Genomic DNA, 25,626 nt, shown 5'->3' on the forward strand with positions numbered 1-25,626 from the left:
ATGTTTTTAATAAATTTTATAAGATTTCTTGGTTCAGTGTACGCATAGGCGTAGCCAGAGGGGGGGGGGGGCAACTGCCCCCCTAAACTCAGCAACACAAAGGCTTTCGGGGAAATAGCGTTCGGTGAAATGGCATTCGGCCAAATTTTCCATAGTAAATTTTTTTTCGCCCCTCCCTAGCTCGAAACCTGGCTACGCCCTTGAGTGTACGTAATGGAGGTTTTCACAAGCTGCTTGTATTCTACCATCCTTCTAATTCAACATGTTATGCAAGAATGCGTTGCAGCTGTAGGCGGTTTTCATTATCTAAAAAGCAATAAAACCTGCATTATATTTGTTTCCCGTTCAGACGTGGACGTTTATGAAATCATCCGGTTACCTCGGCAAACATGTCGTAAGACAAAAATCCAAAGCCTCCAATTGAGAAGCCCACGTACTGCTGTGCATTGGCCAGCATGAACTGAACCGTTTTCAAATCCTGCTTGCGCCAAAGTTCATACCAACGGTTGGAATACATGGCCACGGACACTTCGTTCGATTTGGTAACGACCAGTTCTCCACAGTAGCAGAATATCCACATCTTGGCCACGTTGGTGGCGAGCATTCCGTAGGAGCTATTTTTCAGTTTCTTTCAGATTGAAAGTAGGTTAGTGAATATCGAAAGGATCTTGGTTGATGCACTTACTAGTTGAACATGGAACAGCGAAACGCAAATATGAGCAATGGAGAATAGAACTTGGCCCAAATAAATCTCCTTGTAAAACTCGGAGCAGTCCCTAAGAAATCTGTAACAAGATGTTGAGACATGAGTTTCAGGCGTTACATTTAGACTTTATGACAATCACTCCAACACGTGTGTATGCATTCCAATGATCTTCTTCATCAAACTTCTCTGCTCTTCGACGTCATCGGTTTGACCGATCTTCTCAACGTAGCTCTTCAAAATCTCCAGCTTGCAGGTCGCATAGCACACGTACAGGTAGAACGGGCCATCGATTCCAACGAATGCCAGCGCACACCAGATCATCTGTATGGTGATGATGAGATAGTCGATCTCGTACCAGGGATGTTGTTTGTAGCTGATGAACGGAATTGAATACCCAACTGGTAGTATGTATTCGTCCTCTTTTCCGGCAATTATAGGGTAGGACAGCAGCATCAACGCCGTAAATGGATACGAAACTATCGTGATGTACATCAATGTTCTGAAATAGATATCCGTCAACTTCTTGGAATATGATGACGCAACACTAGATCATCGCACCTGGCAAGAGTGTGGTACTTGAGGAAGGCGGCTATTTCGACAGCTCCCTCGTTGTAGCTACGATCGTTCAAGATGGTGTTCATCAATGCGGCACCCATCTTGCGTTTGTATGCCATTCCTCCGATCTTAATCAACACTTCTAAGGCGGAAAACAACGCGGCCAAGCTCAGTATGATGGTATCAACGTCCTCCAGGTAGCGAAACATGTGAATGAAGCAAGCCACCACGCTAAAGACACCGGACAGAAGAGGGCCCATAAAGCGGATCACATTTACCGGGCCTACCATGAAGTCGTCATCGAAGAAGTTTACACCACAAATCAACATGAAGACCCGGAACACTGCGAACGTGCCGTGATAGTTCGGTGTGGTGGCTCGTAGGAAGTTGGAAATCCAGGACAGGAGACCCATCGTAAAACACCGGAAGGGACTACTTAAATTGACCGAAGACGGGGTGTATCCTTTATATAATATTGAAGAAAGGTGTATATGGGAAAAGCTGCACAGGTTAACAGCTGTGTGAAATTGCGTCAGCGTAATTTACCAACTAGGGCTAAATTGATCAATTTGGCGCTATTATTGCGTGTGAAATACAAACTCGATTGAAGTAGGTATTCATGTTTGTTTGCACGATGAGTTCATGTGATACAATGTAGATTGATTATTTGCTTTATATTGAAACAATTACGGATGACCATGAGAAAAATGCTAGGACGTAACTGGAAATGCCTATTTTATTTAAAGTTTGACGTGATATCAATCGCAGCAGATCATAAATATTAAGCTTTTTTTTATCTAGAACGGTTATTTGGAAGGCTCAATCGCGTTAGTTTTACGGAGCCGATAATTCATTGTTCACGGCTTAGAAGGATACATTGTCTTGGGGATGGGGTTTCGTAGTCTCATCAGATCGTTGTCGCCAGTATGAACGGTAGTGTGGTTAATTAAATTCTTATACTAGACATTTGCAGAAACATAGCGTTTAAACGAGATGTAAATTCAGGATCTGTTCAAACAAATAAATAATTTTGACGTAGGACTACGTCTTTGATTTCTATATGGGGGTACACTTTGAGAAAACAGAAAAAGGAACATGTAACAAATTAAGAAAGATTTTGAACGTTAATAACTCAGCTGTCCCTGGCCAATTTCAATAATTTTATCACCAATCGATCAGAAATATGGCTACGCATCGATAACAATGCTTCCGAATGTTCATTTTCAACAAGAAACTATTGAAAAACTGGTAAATGTTCAGCATTGTCCAAAAGCGTCGAAATAATTAACAAATCCACCAATTACGTACATGCATATGCTGCTTCCCCAGCACAGTCGTCAGAGAGTAGTAAGTAGACGAAACAAGTCGAAGTGGCATTCGCCTCCAATCCTCGGGCGCGTACGAATAGGGAGGATGGAATTGCGTAATATTTTGCACACTCATCGTCATATTCAGAACCAAACGCAAATTCTTCTCGTCGTGGCGGTGTCTGACGTATCTCCGGTCTGATTTACGAAGTGTGTTGAAGGTGTTCCTGAAAAATGAGATCCGTGATGCTGTCACCGTTACTAAACACGTCAAGCGTAAGTGGCCATGGATGTCATTTACGTTTTGAAGTGACGCACTCTGTTTGGTTTCGGAAGTTAAATCATCACCAACTTTGGCAACAAAACGGCTCTTTTCAGGGCCACCAAGCTTATTACAGTAAAGAGAAGGAATAGAATTCATCTGCCTGTTTGTCCATATTCAGAACCAACAACCACACAAAATGCTCATGTAATCAAACTGGCAGCAGGGGTACACATTATTTTGATCAACCTTGATCAACTTTGAATCGCCACGGCCGGATATTTTCGATGGAAGAAGCAACAATCTAGCATCTAATTCGACGAAGACGGCAGGAAACACTTGTGAAGCCGAGTTATTTACGAAAGAAAGTGTCGATGAAGAGAATCGATCAATGTAGATAGGACCTATTGAAAAGTGACGCGAGATTTGTTTTCCGTACTGAGCTCCAATGCTACCGACGCCAGGGAGGCAGCTCCCACACCTGGACCCTACATATCGACCCATCAACTCATGAACAGGGGACCAACGGCTTTACTTCCCGAAGGAAGGTGGGATCAGATATGCTATGCTTCAGAACATGCCGGTGGCGCCGACTGAGATTGGACCCAGGCCTGCTGGGGTGAGAGGTTATCACGCTAACCACCGGCGGCTATATCTTTCAAGGTGATATCACGGCGAATGAGAACAGCCCAAATTTGAGTTTAGCTATCTCAGAAATAAGAAATAAAGTGCAGGAACTCAGCGATGAGTAAATTTGCCTCATGTTTTCCCAGGATTTTCCAGGGAAAAATTCCCGAATTTGAGAAAAGTAAAGATTGGATTCACTCAGTCTATTGGTACTACTCCGAGACTGAATAAAATTTTCGTCAATTTTCTCACAAATTTACTCATCGGTGAGTTCCTGCACTTTTGGCGATTATGAGTGAACTAAATTCAATTTGGTCGTTATCATTCACCGTGTACACAAAAGGAAAAGAGCCAGTGTCGCTACTTGATAGCAAACTACTCATAATGGGAGGAGTCTTTATAGCTTTTATACCATTTGGTTGCACATCATTCTGCTTTAACCTGAAAAGATATAAAAGATAGTTGCTGTATGGCATTAACTCATCAGCTCAAAAATCATTCGCTGCCAGACTGTTGAGCAGTTCAGTCGATTTGAATTCTCTCTAGTTTCGTTCGTTCGTTCGCAAGTCGAATTAGCTCCGCGTTGTGTAGTGACGCTCTCGCTGACCCAGCCATGGGTAAGAAATCGCGCGGTAACGCGAGTGCCGGTTTACCGGGAAAACAGACTCTCCCAGGAGACGGCGCGACCACCGAGCCAGCCCAGAAGAAGCAGAAGAAAACCCCATTGCCCATCCCGACAGGCGTTGTGGAACGGCAGCCGGGGCCTCCCGGAACTAAACGACCCAGACCTGAAGACAGCAGTGCCACCGTATCAGCAGCAAAAAAGCTGCTGAGCAACAATCCGTTCTCCGCCCTGCAGAACGGAGCCCAGCCGCAGTCGGACCCTGAGACGGTGCCGAAAAAAGTTAAGTTGCCACCCTTCTATGTGAAGGGCTTCCCTCCCGGGCTATGGGAGCAGCTGGATTTCTACATTAAGCAGGGCCTTCGCTGCACCATTCAACGGTGCACGGAAGGCTACAAACTGATGGTCCCGGCCGAAAAACACTTCAACGCAGTTCAGGCCCTCTTGGACAGAATGAAGCTGGAGTACTTCTCCCACGACATCGAGGCCACCAAGCCGCTGAAAGTGGTGCTGCGCGGGCTCCACGACATGGACACCACCACCTTAATGGACGAGATTAAGGCGAACGGCCTCAAGCCGGTCGAAGTCCACAAGATGACCCGCAGCAAGGCCATCAAGTATCGTGACCAGCTCTACCTGGTCCATCTGGAGAAGAACTCCACAACCGTGAAGGATCTCCAGACGACACGCACACTGTTCCACATCGTAGTGAAGTGGGAGCGGTATAAACCCACCCACCGTGGCGTCACTCAGTGCTCGAACTGCCTATTGTTCGGGCACGGCACCAGGAATTGCCGCATGGCCTGCCGCTGCATCAAATGCGGCAAAAACCACAAGATCGACAACTGCGACAGCATCGAGGAAGCCACTCCCACATGCGCCAACTGCGGTGCCGCCCACAAGGCCACGAGTAAGGCCTGTCCGAAGCGGGCCGAATACGCCGAGATCCGGAAGAAGGCCTCGTCCAACAGCCAGCCCGGTCGCAAGAAGGTTCCAGAAAACAACGCGCAGAACTTTCCTCCGTTATCACCGGTCCAATCACGGCCAATTCCAGTGTTGCCGCCGCTCCCGCTCAACCAACAGTTGGCTGCCGCTGCAGTACCCGGTCAAGCCTCCGGGCCATCGACGGATCCCCCTGCTCCGGGATTGGCCGGTACAACCGGTGAAGCTACAGACGATTCTCCGCTGTCAACGGATGAGATCGTCACACTGTTGGCCCAGGCCATCATCATCAAGCGCACCTGCGCAACAAGAACACAACAGCTCCAAGCTATCATCTCCTTCGTCGCTAATTATGGACCGTGAACCCATAAAGATCGCCAACTGGAACGCTCGCTCCGTAGGGGCGAAAAACATTGAGCTTGCAGACTTCCTCCGCAAGCACGACATCGACGTGGGCCTTCTCACCGAGACCCACCTCAAGACCGGTGACAGCTTCTGGCTGCCCGACCACAGCATTGTCCGGCTTGATCGCACCAGCTCCAGGGGGGGCGGTGTCGCAGTCATCATCAAGAAAGGCATCAAGTACTGCACCCTACCCCACTACCGCACTTCCATCATCGAGGCCGTCGGCATAGAGGTGGAAACATCGACCGGAAACGTCCGGTTCATCGCCGCCTACTGCCCCCGGCAATGTACCGTTAGCAATGGTACAGCACAGCAGTTCAAGAACGACCTTGCCATCATAACCCGCACCAATGCCCGCTTCGTAATCGGAGGGGACCTGAACGCCCGGCACGAGGCCTGGCGGAACTACCAGCAGAACCAGAACGGCCGCCTGCTATTCGACCATTCCCAGCATGGTCTCTATTCCGTCTGGTTTCCGGACGAACCAACCTTCACATCACCGGCGGGCAACCCATCGACGCTGGACCTGTTCTTGGCAAACACCGGATTAGCCAAGCCGGTTGCCATCAACGACCTGAGTTCGGACCACCAACCGGTGCTGACCGAACTGGGCTACAACGTGGCCCCTGCACCGTGCCTGCGGAAGGACTACCATCGAGTCAACTGGGTCCAGTTTCGACGCGTGGTCGACCGCCACATCGACGACAACCCACCGCTCGACACAGTGGAGGACATCGACCGGGCCCTGGAGGGTCTCCATCAAGCCATATCCGTGGCTGACGAAGAGTGCGTTCGACGAGTTCCTGTGAGGGGTAAGTTTCAAGCAATTGATTCCCACACCAAACTTTTGATTCGGCTCAGAAATGTTCGTAGACGCCAGTTTCAGCGGACTGGGGATCTGCAGCGTAAATACGAAATGGTCGATCTGAATCGGCAGATCGCTTCCAGAATGGTCTCAATCCGGAACGAGAGTTTCGGGCGGCTCGTTCAGAACCTGGACGACCGTTCCAGACCATTCTGGAAGGTTGCCAAGGTGCTGAAGTCTCACCCCAAGCCCATTCCACCACTTAGAGTCAATGACGAACGGCTTATCACCAACGAAGAGAAGGCCAATGCAATTGGGGAGCACATTGCCCAATCGCATTTGCTTGGCTCTACAATCCCAAGTCCACTCGAGAACCAGGTTGTGCAGTGCGTCCAGACGTTAGATGCCTCCCCTTGTGCCGTCCCTCCAGAAGAACGGATTACAGAGGAACAAATTTGCTCAGCGCTGAAACACAGTACGAACATGAAGGCTCCCGGGTTTGACGGAATATTCAACCTAGAGTTGAAAAATCTCAGCGCGAGGGTGCACTCGCTGCTGGCTGCCATCCTCAACAGATGCTTGGAGCTGCACTACTTTCCAAGCATCTGGAAGGTGGCAAAAATCATCCCGATCCGCAAACCTGGGAAAGACCCTTCACTACCGTCAAGCTACAGACCGATTAGCCTGCTCTCAGCGCTGAGCAAGCTGTTCGAAAAATTGATCCTCAGCCGACTAAACAAGTTTGTGGAGGAACATGACATTCTTCTTCCGGAACAGTTCGGGTTCCGCAAGGGGCATTCCACCAATCATCAGCTAGTGCGGGTGATGAATAACATCCGAAGTAACAAAGCTGTATCCAAGTCCACAGCCATGGCCTTGTTAGACGTCGAAAAGGCGTTTGACAATGTCTGGCACGACGGACTTATATACAAGCTTTGTAACTCCAACTTTCCACCATACCTTGTGAAAATCACCCGTAACTATCTCCAGCAAAGGTCGTTCAGGGTGTCGTTGAATAGTTCCCTTTCGGGACAATTTCCGATCCCAGCAGGTGTTCCGCAAGGGAGTCTGCTGGGACCACTGCTTTACAGCATCTACACGTCGGACATCCCTCCTCTAGGAGACGGTTGCGTGTTCTTTCTGTTCGCAGATGACACCGCGATAGCCGTCAAGGGTAGGATGCCTCGTGAAATTACGAACAAGCTCCAACGATGCCTTGACACCTTTACTGATTATGCCACCACGTGGAAAATCAAAATCAACGCCTCGAAAACCCAAGCGATCATGTTCCTTCACAGACAATCATTAAAACTTAAACCGTCTCCCTCCTGTACCGTAATAATGGATGGTACAAGGGTCGAGTGGTCCACTGATGTTACTTATCTCGGGATGTTGTTCGATGAGAAGCTCCTGTTCCGCTCGCACATAGAGAAAACCCTAGTTAAGTGCTCCGCCTTGGTTAGGTGTTTGTATCCGCTCATTTGCCGCAGATCCCGCCTCTCAAGGCAAAACAAACTGGCTGTCTACAAACAGATCATAGCCCCCGCGATCTTCTATGCCGCCCCGGTGTGGGAATCGTGCGCTCAGACCCACGGGAACAAAATCCAGGTTGCACAGAATAGAGTGTTGAGGATGATCCTAGATCGTCCATTCGACACAAGAATAGCAGACCTCCATCAAGAGGCAGAAATTCCCAAAGTAGATTCCAAAATTGATGATATGACAACTAAATTTATTCAAAAATGCAATCTTTCTGAACATGCTTTAATAAGCAATTTGTACATAGTAGGTTAAGTGTATATAGTTGAGTAGGTTAGTTTTAAGCTGTCAATAGTAGTATTAAGTAGTTTCTCTTCAAATTCTAAAAACAAAACAAACCAATCCCACCAAGGTGGTCGACCGTGTACTAAGTCTAGGACTAATTCTGTAAAACAAAATTTTGAATTTTGCCCATACCTAAAGATGAAGAAAGCAATTAAATCACTTAGTAAAAATTTATATGGTAATCGTCCAAGTTAAACTAAAATAAAGATCATTTAAACTGGAAACTGGCATTAACTCATTTTCGCTCCGGACGGCGTGGTGAACAGCAATAGCAGCAGTAGGAGGGTGGTGGCTAGTCCACTCCTTCACATCTAACAAGCAACAATTGACTGGTCGTGGCAAAGGAGGAAAAGGTCTGGTAAAGGAGGCACCAAGCGTCATCGCAAAGTTCTTCGAGATAACCGCCATCGTTCGTCTGGCTCGCCGTGGTAGTGTCAAACGTATCTCCGGTCTGATCTACGAGGTGTGCTGAAGGTGTTCCTGGAAAATGAGGTCCGTATGCTGTCACCTACACTAAACACGCCAAGCGTAAGTGGCCATGGATGTCGTCTTCAATAAAAACGGCCCTTTTCAGGGCCATCAAGCTTAAATCAGTAAAGAGTTGGAATAGAATTTATCTGTGCTTGTTTGTCCATATTCAGAACCACAAGCCTCCAACGACCACACAAAATGCTCTCCAGAGTTGTAATCTTGTAACCAAACTTAAAAGCAGGGGTGCAAGTGATTTTGATTGATTCTCTTAATCAACTTTCTCTTTGAAAAAAATTACTACAAATTTGATACGCCTACAATTCAAAAACGGAAAGAGTTGAGATAATAGATAATTGATCAATTAAAAGAACTAAATGCTCTTCACATTTATTCCGTCCACTAGCGGTCCTACGTCAAGCTTCCGTTCGTGCCCCTAGGCACAGACCCTTCTACTTTTATTTTATTTTATCGCTGTTCATTGAAGTCTTACTTCAGCCGGCGCCGGTTTTGTAGTGGTAAGCGTGACTGCTTTCTAACACCCCAATGGGTCTGGGTTCAATCCCAGCCGAGGTCAGTGGGATTTTTCTGAGGTATAAAAATCTCTGGTCACGTCTTCCTTCGGAAGGGCAGTAAAGCCGTTGGTCCTGGCCCATGTGTGTTGAAGCTGCCTTCCTGCACATTCGATTGCCGTCAATGGATGGCAATCGATGTCCGTCGGTGATTGGCACTAGATTGCGGAACAGAGACCGACGTTAAATAAAGGAAAGAAGATTGAAGTCTTACTTACCTTACCAATCAGGCTAAGGCCTTGTTGTCCTCTGCTGTCCGAAGAAGTCGTCTCAACTCTACTCGATCCATGACCACACTTCGCCAGCCTGTTGGGTCGCTTTCTAGAACCATTTTCACTGGGTCGTCGTGCGGCATTCTTACGACGTGCCCAACCCACCGTAGCCGCCCAATTTTTGCAATGTGGACGATGGATGGTTCTCCCAGCAGCTGGTGCAATTCGTGGTTCATTCGCCTCCTCCACGTTCCGTCATCCATCTGCACTCCACCGTAGATGGTACGCAACACCTTCAGGTCTCGTGGCCGTATAGGACCACCGGTCTAATCCGCGTCTTGTAGACAGTCAACTTCGTGCGGCGGCGAATTTTATTCGCCCGGAGCGTCCTCCGGAGTCTAAAATAGGCTCGATTCTCTGCCATAATGCGTCTTTGAATTTCTCTGCTGGTATCCTTTTCGGCGGTCACCAGTGAGCCCTAATACACGAACTCATCGACCACCTCGATTTCGTCACCGTCAATCTGAACTCGGGGTGGGAGGCTAACATTGTCTTCCCTAGAACCTCTTCCTCTCATGTATATTGTCTTCAATGCGTTGGCAAGTCCAATCCGTCTAGCTTCCGCCATCGTCTCAAAGTTCTGTACCATGATGTCGATGTCATCGGCGAAGCCAAGAAGCTGGATGGACTTCCTAGAGATCGTGCCACTCGTGTCTATCCCAGCTCTTCTGATCACACCTTCTAACGCGATGTTGAATAGCAGACACGAAAGTCCATCACCTTGCCGTAACCCCCTTCGAGATTCAAAGGAACTCGAGAGTGTCCCGATACTCGAACAACGCACATCACTCGATCAATCGTCGCCTTGACCAATCGCGTCAGTTTATTCGGAAATCCGTACTCGTGCATAATCTGACATAGCTGATCTCGATCGATTGTGTAGTATGCGGATTTCAAATCGATGAACAAATAATGTTTGGGCACGTTGTATTCGCGGCATTTCTGCAGAACCTGCCGAATCGCGAAAATTTGGTCCGTGGTAGCGCGGGCACCCATGAATGCCGCCTGGTATTGCCCCACGAACTCTCTTGCAAATGGTGACGGGCGACGGCATAGATTTTTATTTAAATCTCAAGATTTAAAATCTGATTAGGAAATATACAAATTTAAATAAATAATTGTTCAAAGTTTTTGAAACTATCGGGGTTTCCGCCAAAAAAACTTCAGAAACTTACCCGTAATAGGTCTAAATTCATAAGACAGGTAACACAGTAGTACTAAATTGCTCGCACTCGTCGAACGGTGTGGACTGATGTGTTGGTTCATATTGAAATTCGAAATTAAATTCCAGGATGTGATATATAAATATATCGAGCAAACAATATATGTACAAAAGAATAATTTATTACTCATTTACCTAGCTGTATTTCGGAGCACACCCTTCCATGTACAGCCGTTTCGTTTCTTCATCCGCTTTGTCATCCTTGGGTGGTTTGTAGTCCGACACGTGATCCACCCGCAACGTTCTCCCCAGCAGTTTGATACCGTTCATGTTGTCTACCGTCAGCACTGTGGACCGCTGGTCCTCAAAGCAGATGAAACTGAATCCTTTCGATTTGCCCGTTTTCCGGTCCCGCACCAGATTGATGTTGACAATTTCCCCGTACTGGGAAAATACCGCCAACAGGTCACCTTCGGTCAGCTCGGACGGTAGGCCACCGACGAATATCCATGCACTGTCCTTGTACTGCTCGTGCCAGGAGTTTTTACCTCCGTACTTTAGGTCCTGCTCGCTCAGCTTGAGCACATTTTTCATGTTGCTAAAGTGGGGAATAGAGGATGTGAAATTAAAATACTACAACAGATATACTCAGCGCTGAAATAAACCAAGAATATGAAGACTATCGTGTTTGACGGCATATTCAACTTTTAATTTTGAAGAGACTCAGCAGTCTATTTGACCGCTATTTTTAACAGATGCTTGGGGCTGCGCTACTTTCCAAGCATATGGAAGGTAGCAAAAATAATACCAATCCGCAAACCCGGTAGGGATCCAACATTTTCTTCAAGCTACAGACCAATCAGCCTTTTTTCAGCGCTGAGCAAATTCTTCGAGAAACTCAATCTCAAGTTTGTCGAGGAACAGTTCGGGTTCAGGAAGGGGCACTCCACTAATCACCAGCTAATACGCGTGATGAATAACATCCGAAGTAACAGAGCTGTATCCAAGTCCACAGCCACGGCCTTGCTAAACGTTGAAAAGACGTTTTACAATGTCTGGCATGACGGACATGTGTATAAGCTTTGTAACTTCAACTTCCCATTACATCTGGTTAAAATCACCCTCCAGCAAAGGTCGTTTAATGTATCGTTAAATGGTTGTCTTTCAAACACGTTTTCCATCCCATCAGGTGTTTCGCAAGGAAGTCTGTTGGGCCCTCTGCTTTACAGCATCTACACTTCCGACATTCCTCCCCTCGGAGACGGTTGCGTATTTTTTCTGTTCGCAGATGATACCTCGCGAAATAACAAATTTCAACGATGCCTTGAAGCCTTTGCTGATTATGCCACCATGTGGAAAACTAAAATCAATGCCTCTAAACCTCAATCGGCAATCGCCCAAACTAAAACCGCCTCCATCTTGTACTGTAATCATGGATGGCACAAGGGTTGAGTAAGCCGGCGCCGGTGGTGTAGTGGTAAGCGTGACTGCTTTATAACACCCCAATGGGTCTGGGTTCAATCCCCAGCCGTGGTCGGTGGGATTTTTCCGATTTTTCTGAGGCATAAAAATCTCTGGTCACGTCTTCCTTCGGAAGGGAAGCAAAGCCGTTGGTCCCGGCCCATGTGTGTTGTGAATTGTGAATGGGTGCGATATCCTACGCAGGTGTGGAAGCTGCCTTCCTGCACATTCGATTGCCGTCAATGGATGGCAATCGATGTCCGTCGGTGATTGGCACTAGATTGCGGAACAGAGACCGACGTTAAATAAAGGAAAAAGGAGACAAGGGTTGAGTGGTCTGCTAAAGTAATCTATCTCGGGATGTTGGTCAATGAAAAGTTCCTTTACGTAGAGAAAACCGTAGTTAAGTGTTCTGCCTTGGTTACATGTCTGTATCCACTGATTTATCGTAGATAGCGCCTCTCAAGGATGAACAAACTGGCTATCTACAAACAAATCATAGCACCTGCGATCCTCTACGCAGCTCCGGTGTGGGAATCATGTGCACAAACTCATAGGAACAAAATCCAGGTCGCTCATAATAGCGTGCTGAGGATGGTCCTTGATCGTCCCTTCGACACAAGAATTTCAGACCTCCACCAAGAGGCGAACGTTCCCATAGTATATTCAAAGATTGATGAAATTAAAACTAGATTTGTGCAAAAATGCAACACACCAGAACATGCTTTGATAAGCAATTTGCATATAGCAGTTGTAGTTGTAAAAATTAGTTATAAGTAGTCTCTTTTTTCCAATTTCAAACAAACCAATCCCACCAAGGTGGGCATTCTCTAAATAGGCCTGATAGGACTAGGAACTGTAAAGACGCATTTGTGTCACTTGATAATTCATACTTGTAAACCACACAAATACAAGGAATAAAGATCATGTAAAGTAAAAAAAGTTTTTCACTTGATCGTCAAGCAGTTCATTCGGTTCGGAGTTCGGATTCCCGCTCGCTTTCTCGAGTTGTTCGGTTATACATACACGCAAACCAAAAATCTATTACAATGAATGTTAGTTCCGTTTCCTATCATCCTCTGTTCATGAACATCGCAACGAATGTTAGAAATTGACGATGGCGATGTAATGGTTTTTTGTCAGCTACCGGGACCAGTTATTCCTGGTCCGCTTTACGAAGGGCTTCACCACACTTGCTGGGATGAAGGACAACATCCGGGATCTGTTTCAGGTCATTATCTCTAGTCAGTCGTATAGACCTCGACACCGTGATGTAACACAGTGCATGAACTGCTTCTCTCAAGGCCATGGCTCGAAAAATGGCCGAAGCCACGCTGTGACAAGTGTGGAGGGACCCACGCGACAGCTTCCTGTGGTCAATCTAATGAACCGAAGAGTGCCAACTGCGGTGGAAAGCACCGTGCCTCCAGCCGCTACTGCCCAAAGCGAGCGGAAATAGGGGAAATGCCTCTAATGTTGGCCTATGGATCTAAGATTGGGCCCATCGCTAAAAATCAGCTATTTATCAATTTCATCTAGATGAACGCGTTATTGTGACGTTACTAATGGATATTTTTGGTCGCTATTGAAAATTTAGTCGATTGCTGAATTTATGTATGGGCCCAAATTAGGGACACTTAGGCCGACATTACCTGCATTTTCCCTAATTAATATTCGCCAAAAGGCGCAAACAGGCAACCAGACCGGTAGCCACCGCAACAATCGTACGCAATCGTAGCAAAATAACCATAACAAATTTATTCGGGTTAGCTGGGCATTCTCCAACAGAGCAAGCAACCCCCGGTCGTCGTTCTAAACAGTATCGCCTCACTGCTTCAGCGGCCTAGCTGAACCAAGGTCCCTAAACTGCCCATGGTTTATCGTATGCCAGTGCTGTGTCAGATGAGTCCGTTGAAGATTCCCCGTTTACCTCGGAGGAACTGGTAACACTCGTGGCAGAGGTCATCATCATCCTGCGCATTTGCAAGACCCGATCTGAGCAGCTTCATGCTTCCCTGTCCCTCGTCACTATCTATGGACCGTGAAGTTACAAAGATTGTAAATTGGAACGCTTGTTCGTTGAAGAACAAGCATATCGAACTCACCGAAACCCATCATCGTGCACCTATCGGACTTTCGGCTCTTGAGACTCGACAGAACCAGTGCAAGAGGAGGGGGAGTAGCCGTTGCTGTGAGGTGCAACATCAACTGCCACCTGCTGCCGAATATTCAACTCAAAATTATCGAAGCCATCGGGGTTGAGGTTGGAACATCGCTTGGCTACATCACCATCATTGCGACTTACTGGCCCAGACAAGTCAACAACAGGGATTGGACGGTAGCGGACCTTCGACGAGATATCATCAAGCTGACTCGACGGCGGCAAAAATACATCATCGCTGGCAACCTAAACGCCAAACATCAAGCTTGGGTCAACAGTCGGCGCAACTAATATGCAATCATCCTGAACAATGACCTTCAAGAAGCACAACTACAACATCTTTAGTCTGGTCCCGCCCGACTGAGTCGGTCCGGTTCTCACGCCAACATTGACATCTACATCAGCAACATGGCCCACATATCGCAACCAGTTGCCTTCCAGGAACTCAGGTCGGACTTGAGGGAGAATCCTCCGTGAACTGATTTGAAGTTTTCCGGCGCAACTAACATCGTGTCAACTGCGAACGGTTTCAACACAGGTACCTGGCATCCCTATCTTGTTTGCCTTGCCTTGAAAAGAGCTAACATCGCTGCGGACCCGCGAATTGCGGGCCCCACTGACAGCTCATAATTTGTAAACAAATAGAAGATTCAAGCCAGAATTTCAAAAAAGGCGTGACTGATATTATGGATATTCTTAATATTTTTGCTTACATTTTGTGAAAAATAAACTTAGGACTCATAAAATATTATTTTCTGATTTTCTTCCACGAAGTCAACCATTTATATGGCATAAAAGGGAAAATAATTTCATTTGATAAAAATAAGACAATTCAGTCACGCCATTTTTGCAGTTCACACTGGAATTGTGACGTTTCAGATGTTGGTTTCAATAACATGGCGGCATGCCAGCCAGCTGTTTCAACACTGCGGCGATGCATCGGTTGATTAAGAATATTAAGATGTCTACATACACTCAAAAAATGCCACACGTTCGATCGAAGTGTTTAAAAACTTGATTTTTTAAATGCACAATCACATTTACTTTATGTGTATATCACCTTGGTTCAATGTGTCATACACGTTAATTTAAAGTGTTTCAAACTTTGAAATGTTGAAAATCTTTCACTATCTATTCAAGTGTATTGCACATTGAATCACATTACTGTTCAAAACAGATGGATTTAAAGTGTTTTGCATTTAAATACGATGTGAATTGCTTGCTCAGAAAGGTAAACATCGAAAACAAGAGTTGTGACTTCATCCTATCAACCCGCCTCATATATGAGAACAACCGTGGCACAGTGAGATTGAACGAAGATTCCGGCAGCACCACACTCCAACAGTCCATGATCGAATCCCAAATCAGACCCATTAAAAAGACATGTGTAAGCTCTGGCCTCTGGTAGTTTTGTTTATATATTAGTTGATTCATTTTTAGAGTCGGTAAAGTAGAAGTCGATAAAGTAGAATATTGAACTATGATGTGCAAAGCTATTGATATCACCATATGAGGCACATAGAATCCAAGTTTGTCACAATTCAAATCCATAGTGTTCAGGCATGGTTCATAGCATAAGATTCACACATGAAATGGATGTGTTTCACAATAAGCGCAAAATTAAGTGTGAGACACATGATGATGACGTGTGGAATTTTTTGAGTGTACCATCGAGGAGGCGATTTCCCTGGTCAGGGAACAACACGTGCCAGTACCCAGACAGGTGAGTAATAAAGCCCTACAGTAAAAGTATGGACGTCTGTCAAAAGTTGTTCCAATCGAACCGTCAAAATGCACCGCTTTGCTCGATTGGAACAGCTTTTTTCAGTTTTGTGGTGACAGTCGTCCATACTTTTACTGTAGGGCTTTAGTGAGTAACACTCTGAACCTTGACAGCCATACTAAAGACCTCATTAGACTCCGTAACACTATTCATAGGCAGTACCAGCGTACTGGTCTGCCTAACTTGAAGACCAATTGAAATCGAGTAACAAAGATCATTCAGGCCAGGATGGTGGATTTCAGATATAACGATTTTGCCAATAAGATCCGTTCTCTCCCAGATTGTGCAAAGCCTGCCTTGGAAGCTAAACACTGGTTCCACTGAATCGTCCCGATGATAACTCCTGTTGAGAAGGCTACTGTGATTGGCCAACACTTCATCAACTTCCATAATCTCGGCAAAACATGATTAGTCCACATGAGGCTGCTGTTGCTGAAAATGCAGCCAACCTCCATTCCATTCCCGACAACTTCCGCGAAGTTTCAGAGATTTCAGCTGACTAACTGAAGGTTTCAACAACATCTTGAATCTAGAGCTCAAACATTTGAGTTCTAGATTCTATGATTACCTTAGGCTTGGCTACTTCCCCTCGTGCTGGAAGTTAGTTAAAGTCATACCCATCCGGAAACTTGGGACGGATCCTTCATCTCCTTCCAGCTACAGACCTTTCAGCCTTCTCTCAGGGTTATGAAAGCTCCTCCTTGAAAAAGCGATCTAACATATGTTGGTGGGATTTTTCTGAGGCATAAAAATCTCTGGTCACGTTTTCCTTCGAAATAGAAGTAAAACCGTGTATTTGAATCGCCGCGATATACTATGCAGGTGTGGAAGCTGCCTTCCTACACATTCGATTGTGGTCAATGGATGGCAATCGATGTCCGTTGGTGCTTGAGAGACCAACGTTAAATAAAGGAATGAAGAAATAAACTTAATTTTACTATTGCTACTTCGCTCATTCTTTCTTGGACTGTTCGATGCGATGCTCTTCCTATCCAGCTTTCCATGCTCGGTAATGGCGGCCTGTTTGTATGAATAAATCATTTATTATAAATGTATCCTTCACTGTGCTTTTTGACAGTAACTGGAGGGCGTATGTTGTTCCATTTTCTTCTGTTTCTGGGAGATGGAAAGGGAGGGATCAAAATCCGCTGGATAGGGCCAAAAAGCACAGTGAAGGATACATTTATTCATACAAACAGGCTGCCATTACCGAGCATGGAAAGCTGGATAAGCTTCTTCAAGAAGCTACTTTCATCATTTAGAAGCTACGTTCAGCAACTTCAGAAGCATCTACGAAAATTTTCTTTTAGGATCGTCCTTCCCTAATAAAAAAATATCATACCTGAATGATATAACTATTCCATACATGGTTTGGATGATAACCGAACACGTCATTAAGCAAAATAACCATACAAATTTTATTAGGGTTACGCTCTTCCTTAACAGAACAATCGTTTTATTAAATCCGATGATTTTTGACGTAGGACTACGTCTTTGATTTCTATTTGGGGGTACACTTTGTGAAAACCGAAAATGGAACATGTAACAAATTAAGAAAGATTTTGAACGTTAATAACTCAGCTGCCCCTGGTCCAATTTCAATAACTTTATCACCAATCGATCAGAAATATGGCTACGCATCGATAACAATGCTTCCAAATGTTGATTTTCAACAAGAAACTATTGAAAAACTGGTAAATGTCCAGCATTGCCCAAAAGCGTCGAATTAACTAACAAATCCACCAATTACCTACATGCATATGCTGCTTCCCCAGCACAGTCGTCAGAGAGTAGTAAGTAGACGAAACAAGTCGAAGTGGCATTCGCATCCGATCCTCGGGTGCGTGCGAATACTGCGTAATATTTTGCACACTCATCGCCATACTCAGAACCACACGCTCCCAACGAACACACCACTGTGTGGTGGTGTTCGGTCGTCGAAATTAGTAGCAGCAGTAGCAGTGCTTTCGGCGTGTGGCGTTGAAAATGTTTCTCCAGTAACAACGAAAGGCTGCCTGCAAGCAGCGAGCTGCAGAGCCCACATAAGCAACCATTAAAGGAGGAAGAAGCTGCACCGCTATGCTATGGATCGGAATCAGTAGCTCTTCGTGAGTTGCTGCGGGTCGGTCATCTATGCCAAGCGTGTCACCCTCGCTCCAAACGACATACAGCTCGACAGCCTCATCCGTGTTGAACACCAAGCTCAGAATTACTCAACCATCACTACAAAACGGTCCTTTTCAGGGCCACCTAAAATTTGTTAAAGAGTATTATTTGGACATTGGTCAATGTCATCAGTTCCCGCAAGCAGCTAGCTATCAAGGCTCAATCTGGTCTCTATTTAAGGTGTGGAATTGTAGGCCCGAATGTATTGGTGAGATTAATCATCGTCCGACCATTTTCCAGAACACGCTGGTAGGAAGTGTTAAAAATCCAAATAGAATTTGAGAGAAGTGGAAATAGCTCGCTTTGGGTGTATATTCAGTCCCCAGAAAGCCAATAAAATCAAATTTGTGAGAAAATTAGCCCTCACGAATTCAATCTCTCGAAGTCCCTCCTTTTTTACATATTCTGCACAAACGATAATTTCCGCCCCGCCCCATTCATATAATTCGGAATGAAATCCTGTGAGGGGTGAATTGAATACACTTTAATACCAAAATGCACAAATCTTAAAAATTCATAAATAACAAAGTCGGGTAGATAAATCGAAAATACTCAAGTTGACAGTCCCTTGGATTCTCTTCATCAACTTTCTCTTTGAAATAAATACTACAAATTTGATACGCTTACAAATAAAAAAACGGAAAGAGTTAAGATAATTGATGATTGATCAATTAAAAGAACTAAATGTTCACATTAATTCCGTCCACTAGCGGTCCTACGTCAAGCTTCCGTTCGTGCCCCTAGGCACAGACCCTTCTACTTTTTTATGTGAATTCTCGAGACTCGACCATGATTTTGGTTTCGGAGACGAACTAGCCCAGGGCTGAAAGTCTCCTTAATAAATATATAAAAAATGATTTTGGTATACTAATGCTTCGTATTATCGAAGACAACATATCAAGAAGACTGGCAACTCGCTATGATACAGGTACAATTGCGTCATCTGTCGCTCAAAGGCAAATACATGGAACGAATTTGAAAGCAAAGATAACATCCTCAGAAGAAAGGTTTGTGTATTTGCTCATTTTTCTATGCGTTGCTTCCACCTTCGCTCAATCGCAGCGCTATTGTATCTGTCGCTTAGATTCTGGCAAAGTTGCCAGTCTTCTTGTTATGATTTCTTCGATATTATGCTTGATCAAAAAAAAATGCTAATTTTGGCTGCCAGAACTGCCATCTTCAGAGAAGTTTTAATTGCAAAATTGCAAATTATTTTCCTTAAAACCGCTTTACAAAGCAAATAAAGCGATATACATTGCTTCTGTCTTCAGAAAAATAGTGTATTTCGATATTGAAAATTTCTGTAGAACATGTCGAATCGATTAGTCAAGATATATGATACAAACAAGTTAAAACATCGATTTTAAGGTAGTCCTGACAGTAATCCAATTATATATCGCAATAATTATGATGTAGAAACTCGGTGTCTTTAGCAAAGTTTCTTAAAATTCCACACATTTTTATTGACGAATTTCCATGTGAAATTCCACATGATTTTCATGTGACCACACATAAACAGAATCCACCCAGAAGCCCACATGAAATTTATGAGTCAAATGAATAGCATGTGTGGTTACATATGGCTTTTATGGGTACACATATTAAGTATGTGTCCGACACATAAATATCATTTGTTGATCACATTGTAAAAAATCCTGTGTGGGACACATAAAAACAATCTTTGAAATTTTATAAGTGTATCATCTTGTAATTACAAAAAGTTAGTTTTTCTAACCGTAATACTACCTTAATGAAAATTCAAGTGCATATTTCAAAAGATGCAGAATAATATTTCAAGAAACTTCTTCGAAGACACCTAAACACTAAAACATCGGGAACTGTGGGGAGAGTTTTGACCGTCTTTTTTTAGAATGGTTCCACTGTGCAGCGTAGCGAATCGTGATCCCAGAAGCAATCACATTGGTTGGATTAAAATATTACTTACGTCATGGGATTCATCTTAAAATAATCACTGATAAAGGCACCGCAATGGCACAAAAAGGGGAAGTCCACTTAACTATATAATTCTAATTATTTAATGAAAAATACGAAGTTGTAAGCGGCGTAGCTCCTAGACAATCGCCCGATTGTGTTTGTTTTTTGAAACAAATTGAACCGTGTTGCAGAATGCATCGACATGGCGCGGTTACAAACTTTCGACTGTCAAATCTAGCTAACACCCGTAACGCCAACAAATAGACTGACAGTAACTGTTCTCAGATGATTAATTTTTGATCAGGTGACATATTTTCCTTGTTCTTGAGCAAGCAGTCTGCAGGTAGTTTGGGTTGATTTTTAGTGAAATTTGTGAATTTTTATCGATATTTTCCCTTGTTCTTCACAGGAAACCGTTCATTCAATATGGCTCTATTATCCGCTGTAAAGGGAAAGCTCATTTCCGTCATCGGCGATGAGGTAGGTTGAGATAGGTGGATTTATGATTTTTAGAGTCTGCGTTTTCACCAGAATGGGGGACTTGCGTAGTAGATTTTATGATTTAGGAAACAAATCGTTAAATTGGATTTTATTTCAGGACACTTGCGTTGGTTTTCTGCTGGGAGGCATTGGTGAGATCAATAAAAACCGTCACCCCAATTTCATGGTTTGTGATAAGAGTAAGTTTACATCGGATTTGGCTATCTCCTATGGATCATCTCTCAAACTAGTTCGTTAGCTTGGTTCTAAACAATTGAATTCCCCCGATTTGCCACAGACACTGCCGTCAGCGAGATCGAGGATTGCTTTAAGCGCTTCATCAAGCGTGACGACATCGACATCATCCTGATCAACCAGAACTACGCGGAAATGATCCGTCACGTGATCGATGCGCACACTTCGCCGACCCCGGCCGTGCTGGAGATTCCTTCCAAGGACCACCCGTATGACGCGACCAAGGATTCGATCCTGCGACGTGCTAAGGTATGTGTTTTGATGGTGCAATTTGAATTCCTGTGGAATTATATTTTGAATTTTATCCTTTCTCTACAGGGCATGTTCAGCCCAGATGATTTGATTGCCAACCGTGGTTAAGATCTTCCCCAATGGTATTAAGCTGATCGCTGTTTGTTGCTTATTTTTCGGTTCAAGTGTAACTGTTTAGATCAATAAAATCATTCCATGTAATGGTGTATTAGATGTAAGCGTTTGGATTCACTGATTTTCGAAACACGGATTTCTCACTTTTCTAGTAACGGAGATGTACGCAAAAGAACCTTTCTAGATTATGAGAGAGTAGTATGTATTACAATGAGACGAAGATATACACCCCTATTCTGTATTTCGTTTCGAACGAAATTCTCATACAAAAAAATATTTTTTTGTATGAGAATTTCGTTCGAAACGAAATACAGAATAAGGGTGATAAAGTAGAATGCATACCTTAAATATTTACTTAACCATCATGGATCGCTTTAGGAAAAGATTCTGCGCTTCGCGTTCCAGGTTGGCCAGTTCCTTGACAACCGGTGTCAGCTGTTCCACGTGATCCTTGTAACCGGTGCCGGTGTTCTTTCGTTTCTCACCGTAGGTCACCTTACCATCGAAATCATTCAACGGAACCTTCAAGTTCTTGTCGATCTGCTGGATGGTCACGTTCAGGTGGTCTTCGATTTCCGCCAGGTACATCTTCTCATCGTACCACATGCAGCATCCCTTCACATCGGTGAGATTGGTATTCCAGCAGCTCTTACCACGTGAACTACACCACTGACCATGGTACCAGACCTTTTCCGGTACGGTTGATACCAACGAGATGGCCAGACCCATACGCTCGGCACGGCCAACGCGACCAATCCGATGCACGTAGTTGCTCTTCTCATCCGGCAGTGTTACGTTGATTATGAACGGAAGGCCTGAGGAAAATTATCAAAACAATTAACCGTTGTTCAGATAATTGCAGCAAAGCTTATCGATCAACACCTACATATATGCTAAACATCCAAAAGGCAATAGAAATGCATCAAATTTACTTAAGCCTACCACTTACCAGAAACATCCAATCCACGCGCCGCCACGTCCGTGCAGATAAGGAACTTGACCTGCTTGTTCTTGAACTTCTCCAAATTGGCTTTCCGCTCCTGGGGTTTCCGGTCGCCGTGCAGACAAACGCACGAGTACTTGTTGCCGCCAACCTGCCGCAGATAGCGTTCCATGTTGTCACAGTCAAGCTTAGTGCGGCAGAATATGATCGCCCGGTCCATGTTGTGCTCATTGATTGCATTCAGCGTGTACTCTCCCTTGAGCATTTTGATCGCTTCGGATAGGGTTTCGGCCGTATTGGACCCCGGGCGAACGTTATCCTTGGCGTGAACCCCATCGGTCTGAATGTGCTGTCGCAACGATTGCCAACCGTTGTCCTTCTGCGGATCAACCATGCAAACTACGTGATGGACTGTTTCCGGAACGGCGTCCTCTCCCTTCAAGTCTACCCAAGTAGGGAAATGCATCAGCCGTTCGGCTAGCTTCTTGACTTCGAATGAATGCAAGGTGGCACTGCAAACAACCATCTGCAGTCGATGGCCATCGGCTGTAATTTTTGGAATTTGCTTATGCAATCGTTCGATCAGCTCCGTGTAACCCTGCTTCAGCAAACCGTCAGCTTCATCCAACACGAAGAAGCGGCAGCCACTCAACAACACATACCCATTGCTTATCAAATCCTCCAATCGACCCGGAGTTGCTACAATAATATCCACACCACGCTGCAGCACCTCCATCTGATCCTTGATGCTAACTCCTCCGATCACCAGCAATTCTCGAACTTCCGGATCTTTGAGATGTTTTTTGAACTTCTGAATCTGATTGAATGTCTGTTCTGCCAACTCTCTGGATGGTTCAATCACGATCGCTTGCGGTGCATTCGGCTTCGGTTTCGAATCCTGCGAAGCACTATCGCCTCCCGTATTCGGATTAACCGCCAAGTTGTCATGTGGCACCTTGCAAACCGCAACGAATCCATCCGGAATGGCATACTTGAAATCCGTTTCGCCAAAGTTAAAGGACATTTCGGCATTCTTCAGTACCACCGCTGGGTAGAAACTTGAGTTCTTCAAATTTCCATCGTTGATCTTGAACGCCAATCCCAGCATCGTTCCGTTCTTCGCGAAACTGATCTCTCCGCGGTCCAAATCCAGCATACACCCGATCGTGTCCATCTTTCCGAATGCCTCTCCATAGCTATCAAACTGCTTACTATTGGACTTCTTTCCGGTCCCGCCGAATCCAAATCCAAACTTGTCCGTTCCCAGATCCAAGCTCGCATGTTCCGTACTCCATCCCACACGGCACAGTCCCTCGTCCGTGACCGTAGCCTCGTAGTAGTACTTGCCCTTACCACGCACTCCAGTGGTCGCTCGGGATCCGTGCCATTCCTTAAACTCCCGCGACTGACAGCGCATTCCATCCGGGGTCACCGCCATTGCATGACCCCGATCCGTATAGGAGAGAGTCCATGGTTTTGTCTTATGTCCTACCGGTTTTCCAGCCTTTCCATCACGAATATCTCGTAACGTTTCCCAAACAATCTGCAGAATGGGCAAACAGAACGCACCCGTCTTGCCACTGCCGGTCTCCGCTGCCATCAGCACATCCCCACCGCCCAGAATCAACGGGATTGCTTCCGCCTGTACGTCCGTCGGTAGCATCCATTCCATTTCGTCGATCGCACTGCCAATCTCCGACATTACGCCGAACTCTAAATGGGAGCAGAACCACGATGTGTAAAAATCATTTAATAATGCAGTTTTGGCTTTAAACTTACCTTCGAAAGCAGTCATTTTCGCTGGGGAATGGTTGAGTTCACCGGGTACCGTAATGAGCGGTGCGTTTTTTACTGAATTTGCAGAGTAATTTCACAATTTTTCCGGAATTTTTCAATCAGAAAGCCGACCATAAAACTTGTAAATAAAAATGAGCTATTCTGTTATCAGGGCCGCAATCAGGAACATGTGATGTCAAATTGTTTGATAGAATGTAACAAGAGTAACGCTATGATGTTATCCCAAAAAAAAACAAAAGTTTTTATTTATTATACACTTATAAAACTTCAAAGGTTGTTTTTATGTGTCCCACACATGAATTTTTGCAATGTGATCAACCAATATGTGTATACATAAAGGCCATGTGTAACCACACATACTATTCATTTTAATCATAAATTTCATGTGTGCTTCTGGGTGGATTCTGTTTATGTGTGGTCACATGAAAAGCATGTGAAATTTCACATGGAAATTCTTCAATAAAAATGTGTGGAATTGTATTAAGTGGACCGTACACGACTGTTTGTATTGACAATAATCGTATTGTCAATACATTCTATATTGGCGTCAATACACCAGTGTTGACAATATTTCTGTATTCACATCATCAATATGATTGTCAATACTTGTAAGTATTGACCTCGGTATTGACAATATTTCTTACCGTGTGGGTTAGCTTTAGTGTAGAGGCTTTAAGCCAGAGACTGGTTCAACAATCACGCATTTCGGCGGAGCTCACATCAATGTGATGAATATACCCGCATAAACAATAACCATAAGAAGCGCCTAACCATCAATTGGGTTCTTTAAGGGTATTGAGGTAAATGCATATTCGTAATCTGCATTAAAAATGGAACCCAAGCCCAAAATTTCATCAATTTTGGTAGACTGGAACTATTTTAAATAACAACGATTAATTTTGCAAAAATCACCTTATTAGCGCCCCTCGGTGTCACTTTGTATGGGAGCGAGCTGTCATTTTGTCAGTTTAGTGTCAAACAGTGAAGTTATTATTTTGCTTTAAATCTTGGTTTAAAAATCGAGATGAAAGTTTGTGGGTTCGAAAAAAATATCGCTGTGCTCAGAAAACGAAGCTTTTTCAGATGATATATAAAAACCAATATATTTTTTCAAAATTAAAGAACCCAATTCGGGATATCATCCCAACTTTATGTGGGATAGTCGTACCATCTATGATTTCGTTAGAGTATGGTACCCGTTTATTAGGGTAGTGGTTGAAGATGACTGCAACAGACTACTCTTTCTATAGCATTCAGCACTGCGATACAAGTGTGAAAGAGTAAGCTGTTTTGTTCTGTCCTCGGTTCTGTCATACCTTCGTTTTAGGTTTTACTAGAGTCGGTGTATAATGAGACACGCTAAAGGCCGGCGTACAAAGCATATACGTTTTCGGGTTTTTTGACAGATAATGCATGGGCTTACTGTCAAAAAACCTGAAAACGTATCTATTGTGCTCCGGCCTTAAGAGCGAAGCCAAGTCTACCTATTTAACAGTCAAACCGGCTACCTATCTGTAGATAATGGATGGAAATGAACTCTTAAAGCGAGCCAAAGTTATTTCACTTTACTATAGCCCAGTTCCATTCATTCCCTACATACTATAGCCTAGTATACAGATCGAAGCGAAACGAAAATTGAAGCACGCGAAAAATCATGAAATTCCGCTAGCGAAAAAGGTTGTGAAAAAATGTTTGTGGAACATTTTCCAGTTTCCTTTTTTTCGCAGTTTACAGTTCATGTGAAACGAAA

The 25,626-nt window shown here is 44.6% G+C and overlaps 4 protein-coding genes across 4 annotated transcripts; 1 reads left to right on the forward strand and 3 right to left on the reverse strand.

Moving 5' to 3' along the window:
• Positions 1–252: 252 nt before the first annotated feature.
• LOC135701098 (odorant receptor 63a-like) lies at positions 253–1,674 on the reverse strand. Its single transcript, XM_065221805.1, has 5 exons — positions 1,265–1,674; positions 846–1,205; positions 686–785; positions 380–628; positions 253–306 (listed from the first exon to the last, which is right to left on the reverse strand). The coding sequence occupies exons 1-5, from the start codon at positions 1,672–1,674 to the stop codon at positions 253–255; spliced, it is 1,173 nt and encodes a 390-aa protein (XP_065077877.1).
• A 9,030-nt stretch (positions 1,675–10,704) lies between these two features.
• On the reverse strand, positions 10,705–20,138 carry LOC135701192 (RNA-binding motif protein, X-linked 2). The gene is made up of 2 exons (XM_065221954.1): positions 20,046–20,138; positions 10,705–11,127 (listed from the first exon to the last, which is right to left on the reverse strand). The coding sequence occupies exons 1-2, from the start codon at positions 20,057–20,059 to the stop codon at positions 10,725–10,727; spliced, it is 417 nt and encodes a 138-aa protein (XP_065078026.1). The 5' UTR covers positions 20,060–20,138; the 3' UTR covers positions 10,705–10,724.
• Positions 20,139–20,300: 162 nt separating this feature from the next.
• Positions 20,301–21,230, forward strand: Vha14-1 (V-type proton ATPase subunit Vha14-1). The gene is made up of 5 exons (XM_065221825.1): positions 20,301–20,378; positions 20,445–20,515; positions 20,634–20,715; positions 20,814–21,019; positions 21,089–21,230. The coding sequence occupies exons 2-5, from the start codon at positions 20,462–20,464 to the stop codon at positions 21,128–21,130; spliced, it is 384 nt and encodes a 127-aa protein (XP_065077897.1). The 5' UTR covers positions 20,301–20,378; positions 20,445–20,461; the 3' UTR covers positions 21,131–21,230.
• Positions 21,231–21,466: 236 nt separating this feature from the next.
• Positions 21,467–23,962, reverse strand: Ddx1 (ATP-dependent RNA helicase Ddx1). Its single transcript, XM_065221826.1, has 3 exons — positions 23,859–23,962; positions 22,086–23,792; positions 21,467–21,951 (listed from the first exon to the last, which is right to left on the reverse strand). The coding sequence occupies exons 1-3, from the start codon at positions 23,872–23,874 to the stop codon at positions 21,488–21,490; spliced, it is 2,187 nt and encodes a 728-aa protein (XP_065077898.1). The 5' UTR covers positions 23,875–23,962; the 3' UTR covers positions 21,467–21,487.
• Positions 23,963–25,626: the final 1,664 nt, after the last annotated feature.

Source organism: Ochlerotatus camptorhynchus, unplaced genomic scaffold (genome assembly GCF_037179485.1).
Source record: "Ochlerotatus camptorhynchus isolate MF236.1 unplaced genomic scaffold, CSIRO-AGI_Acam_v1.1 ptg000150l, whole genome shotgun sequence".
NCBI classification, from domain to species: Eukaryota; Metazoa; Arthropoda; class Insecta; order Diptera; family Culicidae; genus Ochlerotatus; species Ochlerotatus camptorhynchus.

Bases quoted from the DNA above. Each gene is read 5' to 3' on its own strand.
- LOC135701098 (XM_065221805.1), bottom strand. From the start codon at position 1,674: ATGGGTCTCCTGTCCTGGATTTCCAACTTCCTACGAGCCACCACACCG. The intron at 1,206-1,264 runs GTGCGATGATCT...TATCTATTTCAG, and splicing joins AAGTACCACACTCTTGCCAG to AACATTGATGTACATCACGA. The intron at 786-845 runs GTGATTGTCATA...ATCTTGTTACAG, and splicing joins ATGCATACACACGTGTTGGA to ATTTCTTAGGGACTGCTCCG.
- Vha14-1 (XM_065221825.1), top strand. From the start codon at position 20,462: ATGGCTCTATTATCCGCTGTAAAGGGAAAGCTCATTTCCGTCATCGGC. The intron at 20,716-20,813 runs GTAAGTTTACAT...GATTTGCCACAG, and splicing joins TTTCATGGTTTGTGATAAGA to ACACTGCCGTCAGCGAGATC. The intron at 21,020-21,088 runs GTATGTGTTTTG...CTTTCTCTACAG, and splicing joins CGATCCTGCGACGTGCTAAG to GGCATGTTCAGCCCAGATGA.
- Ddx1 (XM_065221826.1), bottom strand. The intron at 21,952-22,085 runs GTAAGTGGTAGG...AATTTTCCTCAG, and splicing joins GCGTGGATTGGATGTTTCTG to GCCTTCCGTTCATAATCAAC.